Source organism: Helianthus annuus, chromosome 8 (genome assembly GCF_002127325.2).
Source record: "Helianthus annuus cultivar XRQ/B chromosome 8, HanXRQr2.0-SUNRISE, whole genome shotgun sequence".
NCBI lineage: Eukaryota > Viridiplantae > Streptophyta > Magnoliopsida > Asterales > Asteraceae > Helianthus > Helianthus annuus.
Genome location: NC_035440.2, coordinates 17,805,244 through 17,813,254, shown reverse-complemented (window position 1 = coordinate 17,813,254; position 8,011 = coordinate 17,805,244). Strand labels below are relative to the sequence as shown.

Sequence of the window (8,011 nt, the reverse complement as noted above, 5' to 3'; positions counted from 1 at the left end):
TCCTTCTGTTTGACCAATTTAAACGAATGAGTCTAAAGACATTCGTTTGACCGTTTACTAACTATTACATAACTAGCTAAAATGTAATCTATTCTATTCGCACAGCAGCGGGCACAAAAACTGCACTAACAAATTCCCCCTTGTCCGTTGCTGTCGAATGCTGAATATGCAATTGCAATCGATCTTCAGTCAAGCATCTGTTGATGTCAGTTTCTTTGTGTTTAAACAGATTCCCCCTTGAGCGATGATCCAGGTACTTAGAGTCTTGGCTTGAGTCTTCATAGCAAAACCAAACCCTTGAAGCTTCTCGTATCAGATTTTCCCTCAAAGTACACATATCTATGTCGAGTGTTGTGCAATGCCCTCACAAGGCAACATTGACCGATCTTCCATTGATCTTCCAATACTCTTAACCAGCTTTTGATAAAGGTTCCATTCTTCAAAAAATGCATCAAATCTTGACCTTGTCATAAAACTCTATTCCATTTTAGAGCATACTGGATTGGTAAAGTCTTCCGGTGAACTATCTTCTGTAAACCATCATTTTAGTGGAGGCGACCAAGTAATGCACTTTGATCATCAACATCAGTACTTAGGAAGTCAGCTAAAAGGGTAATGTGGTTGTGTAGAAAAGTAATTGCTTTAGCTACCTTTCTCTCTCCTCTTATTTGAACTTACTGGTGACTAGCAAAGCTTAAGAATCATTCTTCCTTTCTGATTATTTTAAGTTGTGTGATGGTGTTTGGCCACTAAAATCCAATCCCAATACTAACCCGCATCATTGGTATCAAAGCTAGCATTCCTCGAAGCTCAAGACCGTGATTACAAAAAGTGTAGTGAAAAGATAGATCCATTGCAGGTTATTGGCGATCAGGTAGAACAATGAGTCTGACAATAGTGGTTTCAACAACAATTTAAAGAATCTTCCCAGTCAATTGTTGCTTTCACAAAGATCAATTGCTTAAATATACACGCAAGGATCATGCTCAATCTATAATGGCCATGCGAGAAGCAATCAAAGATTTGGCCAATACCATTAATAATGATCAACATAATCAAACAATTAGCGCTAAATTCGTTTCAGAGCATACAAACCGTAGTGATATATGCGCTAAACACAAACTTAATGCATTTCATCAAATATGTATGTAAGTTTAGACTTTGCAAGGATACAAACTTGTAATCTAACCATGGATGTAGGTAACTGAATGAACCACATAAATCTAAGTAATCATGAGTCTTTTTGTCATTTGTATTTGTGTACTCACTAGTATTCTCCTTACAAGTGATACAATGCCACAACAGACATGAAGATACTTAACTTTATTAGTTATATAGTACATTGTGTGGACCTTCTCCAGCCCGCTCGGAGCCATTAGTCACACACGTGGTCCACGCCAAAAGCAACACAAGTTTAACTTATTACAGAACTCATAATACAAGTACGAATAAAAGTACAAACCAACTTCATGAAAAGGACCAGATCTAATACTTACTAAGAAGACCGTTTTGGGCGTAATTCTCAACCGAGTCAACAAGCGTTTCTTCAAGTGGTCTGTAACTCCAACCCAGATCCTGTAGTTTCTGAGCAGTAACCGAAGACTTATCTTTCGACTCGATAAATCTACCAACAAGTTTAAGTAAATGAGGTTAGTATGAGAAGAAACACACACAAGATCAAAACGTTCCAAGCTGAACTTAAACTGAATAAGAGTTAATCATCTATGATTCATGCTTCCAAAACTAACATTTGAGGAATTGAGGGTCCACACTTTCACAAAAAAAAAATAATAAATAAATAAATAAAGCACAAATGTATCTTAAAAGCTGACATGGCAAAGATGATAAATAAAGAACTAGATGAACTCTAAAATCTTGTAAACAAAAATACAAATCCTAAAATGTCGATTTTGAAAGGGTTAATACCATAGAAAATCACAACATGCTTTGTTTTTTTTGAGTAAATTGCCATTTTGGTCCATGAGGTTTGACTACCTATGAAGTGGTATAGCGGTGTTAATATTTTGAGTAAATTGCCATTTTCATCAGTTCATCATTCAACAAAATTAAACCTAAATCATTCAACAAACTTTTGCCTAAGCGGTGGTATGGCGGTGTTATAGCGGTAATCTTTGTATCATGCATATTTTATGTAGTTACATATAATATTAATAATAATATCAAAATTTATAGTAATATCATATTATCATGCAAAATATTAGTAGTCATATCAAAATCCAAAACATGAACTGAGGAAGTCCGGCGATTTAGAGATTTAGGTTTAATTTGTTGAATGATGAACTGATGAAGAACCAGCAAATAAAACTTTTGGTCTCGATTGAGGTTTAATTTTGGGTTTGGGCCTTTACTTTTGGGTTTATTTATAAACAAAAAGTTGATTAATGTGGGCTTTGCCTTACTTTTGGGCTGAAATATGAAAAACCGCTAAAAGCAATGCTACGACCGCTATACGGGTTTCAAAATAGCGGTGCAATAGCGGGATTTAGCACCGCTAATAGCCGGACCGCTATAAGGAACCGCTATGGGTTCGTATGTCTGCTAAGCGCTATAGCAGTGCTAGCTATAGCACGCTGCTGACTGCATAAATGACTACTTTTGCGACTTTCATCGAAAGGGTTTTTTTTTTCCGCATTCGGATCCAAAAGATTTGAAATCTTGCCATTCTCATCCGACTTGTTAACTCCATCCATAGTTTTTAACGTTAAGTCAGGGGTATTTTTGCTTTTTTGGACATTTTTTGTGATGATTAAAGGGTTTGGGTGGGGAGAAAGTCCACAAAGGTGGATCTTTAATTCTTATAGAGGTTTTTTTTTTTTTTTTTTTTTAAATAAAAATGTCTAAAAAGGCAGAAATGCCCCTTATTTAATGAAGAAAAATGGATGGAGTTAACGACTCGGATGAAAATGGCAAGATTTCAAACTATCCAGATGCGAAAAAACAAACCTTTGGACGAAAGTCGCATAAGTAGCCAAACCTCGGGGACAAAATGACATTTTACTCTTTTTTTTACGGAAAAGTCCATCAACCTAATTTTGGTATATTCTCTCAACTTGTGAAAAATACACGGAAAAGTCACTATACTAATTATTGTACACTAAAGAAACATGTCTAAAAAGAATGTATATTTAGAATTTATTTTTAAATAATGACTTGTTAACTCTTAAATAGGTTAAAATAAGATGGTAAGACCATGTGTAGTGGATTACATGAATAATGCCCCCACCTATGGGCATTGTGCGACAAGTGTCATCCCAGTCAGCAAAGGGGCATTATGGGCGTTTTTCACAAATAGGCGTAGTGGGATAATGCCCAATAATGCCCCATCAATGATTACCCAATTATTTAAAAAAATTAAAAATAAACTACATAATATTAGTTGTAATATTCTTATTGGCCAAACACATCAATGATTACCCATCAATGGCGTGGTTTTAAAAACGCCAAAACAAAATTTGGCCAAGAAAACGCCCGAAAACGCCGGGCCGTAGTGGCTATGGGGCGTGTTTCGGCGTTTTTTTTGAAAATTAAAAAAAAAACGCCCCACTACGGGGGGTCTAAGTGAATAACTTTTTTTTTGCGAAATATTAAATGCCACTTTATCAAACTTTGATGAATTTAAAAGTTAACAAGTAGTTATATTGAAAGAAGTTTCACAAGTACATGCATTTAATCAATAAAATTTTCATTTGCAGGAGAAAGAAACTCACTTCTTTGGATACTTGTAGTCAGGATAATGCTTCTTCAAAATTTCTACTAGATCCTTTGCCCTAATCTGATGAGATACGCATATGTATCTTCCATTGGCCTCGGGTTTCTCGTATACTAAAATTAGTGCTTCCGCTAGATCACGCACGTCTACAATCATCCGCGACCTATTCTCTAGTTCTTCATATCCTTCTGCACATAAATAAACACCATGGTTAAACTATTTGAAGTGTATTCATTAAACTCAAGATCTTCACTTTTTATGTAACAAACTTTAAAAGGTTACGTGCTGTCGTGCTATATAGTAACTAAATACATCAAAATTAGGGGTGCAAACGAGCCAAGCTACTAGCGAGCTACTCAAGCTCGGCTCGAAAAAAAACTCGAACGAGCCGAGCTTAAACGAGCTCGAGCTCGATCCCGAGCCTAAAAACAAACTCGTTTAGTAAACGAGCCCGAGCTCGAGCCGGCTCGCGAGCCTAAACGAGCTTTCTGTTTATATATTTTTTATTAATATATTAAACATATATTTATATATAATTACCATTTATATAAATATAAAAAAATAACTAAATTATATGTATAATAAAATTATAACTAATATAAATTAATTAATAAATACTAAACGAGTCGAGCCCAAGCTAAGCTCGAGCTTGAAAAATTACATTCGAGACGAGCTCGAGCTTTAGAAATAAAGCTCGAATCGAGCCGAGCTTGAGCTCGAGCTTTCATATGTTAAACGAGCTCGGGCTCGGCGCGTTTGCACCGATTCAAAATCATAGTCGTTAATAGCGAATAGCGACAAGGGACCTATATGTTACATAGCGAATAGCGACAAATAGTGACCGCTATTTTATATATAGCGATACACTAGAAAAAGAATTTTGAAAATTTTTATATGTATATTATATCAAAATACCTTGGTATATATGCTATTTTACATGTATATTTAACAAAAACCTATAAATCCAGCTATTTTATAGCTATATCTAATTGATATTTACATCAAAAAAAAAAAAAAAAAACTGTCGCTATGACCCAAATAGCGACACTTGGTTGCTTCGCTATATAGCGCGCTACAGCGGTCGCTATAGCCGCTATTGACAACTATGATCAAAATCAATTTTTTAAAGTTAGTTACCAAAAATGAAGATCTTGAGTTCAATACATACAATCAAATATGTGCAAGTTTGATACATTTGTTGTATGTCTGATCAAATGGTTACAAATTAGTAAATATCAAATATGTTGCATTAAATAGTGAAAAGGTAAGTTGCATAAATCTGTGAAAAGTGAACAGTGACACATGGACATTATAAAGTGCAAACCTTTAAGAAGCTTAATAAGAACCAAGCTACTAGCATTTACTGTCTTCTGAAGCATAGGCCCAACAATAAGAGTTGGGCACACGGACAAAAAATCAATACCGTTCTTTTTCGAGAATTCCCAAGCCTCACTTTCGGCTTTTGTCTTAGAAAGACAATACCAATCCTGTATAACACAGTACAAATTTGTGTTAAAATGACTTTTTATTGCAAATGAACCACTATTATATACATGTTACCTATGAATGAGTCGGTTCGGGTTATTTATTTATTTATTTATTTTTATTAACGGGTCCAAAGGGTAAAAACAATTTCGAAATTAGCAATTCTCTGTGGCACATTTTATCCAAAATCTTTCATTCTTGTAAAGTTAAGCAATTTTGGAGAACTGAATTATCATGTCGCTTACATTATTTGATCTGCAGAATTCTTGGTCAGACCAAAAAGTCTCATCCAATGGTCGATCCTGGGGTCGATTAGGTATGATCGCAACAGCGGCTACAGAAGACACATACACCACTTTCTTAACATACACTTCACAACATGCTTTAAGCACGTTGAGTGTACCATCAACCGCTGGCTTAATCAGTTCTACCTGCAATCAGATTCTCATTTGGTCAACAAACAGAAAAGCAGTAAACGACGCAAGAGATTTTACGTGGTTCGCTCGTGATGTGCAACCTACGTCCACAGGAGCAACTAAGTTTTCGTATTATTGAGTTATAGCAATTACAAATATAGGAGATTCATTATATTTATAGACTAGAATTAGGATTAATCCCTTGCTAAACAAGAAACTAACACCTGGGCCCATCTAAGGGCTAGGGCCGGCCCGTCCCTTTCTGCTCCCTCTTTAACTCTCGGTTATGCCATGTGGGACAAAGCCTACATAATCCGTAACAATTTGAAAAAGGAAAACAATGCAGGAATGGCCAAAACTTAAGACGGGCATAACTTGGGCTAAGAGGGGGGTTACGGGGCCCAATAGCCAAATAATCTTAGGCGCTTTGCCCCAGTTGTCAGACGTGATTTCCGTCATTTACGTCTCCGAAATTTTGTCAATCTTCAATACTTTCTTTTTTTTTTTTAACTTAAAACGCGTAAATAACTGATTAGCATCTAAGTAGTTAATGCATTAAAATATCGGATATCGGTCAAGGACTGATATTTGAGATATCGGTTATCGCGGTGGGATATCGGTAATTTTAATATCATGCTAAATTTATATATATAGCAATTTAACACTAACAATTCAGTATACTTTCCTACCATTAACAAATTAACCTTTTGCAACTTGCAAAACACTAACAATTGTAGCATGTAGCAACTGACTAAGACTTAAAACAATAACATTTAACACTAACAACTAACAATTAAGACTTACAACACTAATAGCAGCAATAAGAAGAAAGACGAATGGTAGAACTAAGAAGAAAGGTACTGACGTCAGGAAACTTGATGATATATCGGTCAAATATATTGGTCAATATCACGTATATTATTGGTACTGATATTTTGACCGATATTTGCACCAATATCTCGGCAGAGGACCCGGGATATTAGCTACATAGATTAGCATAACTTATGTGCCTATTTATGGTTTTCATTTCAATTTTCTTGAGAACTCTATCTCTGTATCAAATTCTCAAGATTTTAATTTTGAAAAGTCAAACTGAAAAAAGTCAACGTTCCCTGTTCATCCATAACTGATATGCAATCCAAACAAACATACCTCAGGGTCTGGTACAGAAGTAGGTGGAACAGGACTTGCAGTATGAAACACACCATCACATCCAACAATAGCTGCACGAATCGACTCGTAATCCAAAAGGTCTGCTTTAAAAAGCTTCAACTTCTCAGATGCTTTCTCCAGCTTCTTCAAATGACCATATTTCTCATCCACTAAACCAAAATAGGACCACAAATCGATAAAATTAACGAACAATTTCAATATTTGATGAAGAAGATATATATATAACAAGGTTATTGGGGAAGAAGATTACTAGGGTTTCTGACGGTGCCATGAACGGTGTAGTCTTTGGAGAGTAAATGCTTTACTAACCACGACCCTACAAAACCTCCGGCACCTGTAACGCATACAACTCTTGCTTTCTCTGCCGCCATGAAAACGCACTACCAAGGTCTAGAAGCGTAAAATGAAATATATAAGTTTAAATAGGTTGAATTTACTTTAAATAGGCCGAATTTTTGTAATTGATTTTTGTTACCAAAAATTCGATTTTAATATTACTTGGTGAAAATGCACCAGCAAGGTCTAGAATTGGTTGAATTTCTGTATTATTATTATTATTTTTTTAATCACTAATTACCAAAAATTCGATTTTAATAGAGAAAAATGCCCGGATAGTCCCTGTGGTTTCGCCTTTTTTCACCTATAGTCCCTATCTTTCTAAAACTACTTGAATAGTCCCCAAGTTTTTGATTTTTGTTCTCGGATAGTCCCTGGGTCTAACTTCAGTTACTTTTCTCAGTTAAGTGGGTGTTGAAATGACCAAAATACCCTTTCCTTAAAAGGCCAAACCATAGGGACTATCCGGGCACCTTCTCTTTATAAAACCCATCCACCCTTCATCTTCAACATTAAGAAACCCTAATACCCACACCCTGCTTCTCTTTAAATCCACTACCAAACACCCCCTGCCTCTTGTTTTCCCTACCGACGAGCACAAGGGAGTCCGACTGGACTCCGGTGACGGGTCTAACTAGTTAATCGGCTGGCAAGACACCCCCAAACATCTCCCCTCGTCGACAAAACGGACCACCACCGTCCGGTGGTGGTGAGCGATGGCTGCGGAACCAGAGAGACAGAGAGGAAGAGAGAGAGAGACCGAGGAGAGGGAGAGAGATGGCGGAGGTTGGTGAGTGGCGACGGGTCGCGGCGGTTTCATTCAAACTGATTTCATTCAGATCTGATATACAATTCAGATCTGAAACACATC

General features: G+C 36.3%; 1 protein-coding gene across 1 annotated transcript; it reads right to left on the bottom strand.

The window, feature by feature from the left end:
• Positions 1 to 1,220: 1,220 nt before the first annotated feature.
• On the bottom strand, positions 1,221 to 7,262 carry LOC110872250 (cinnamoyl-CoA reductase 2). Its single transcript, XM_022121024.2, has 6 exons — positions 7,055 to 7,262; positions 6,784 to 6,953; positions 5,461 to 5,646; positions 5,055 to 5,217; positions 3,729 to 3,918; positions 1,221 to 1,624 (listed from the first exon to the last, which is right to left on the bottom strand). The coding sequence occupies exons 1-6, from the start codon at positions 7,173 to 7,175 to the stop codon at positions 1,486 to 1,488; spliced, it is 969 nt and encodes a 322-aa protein (XP_021976716.1). The 5' UTR covers positions 7,176 to 7,262; the 3' UTR covers positions 1,221 to 1,485.
• Between the last annotated feature and the right edge of the window lie 749 nt (positions 7,263 to 8,011).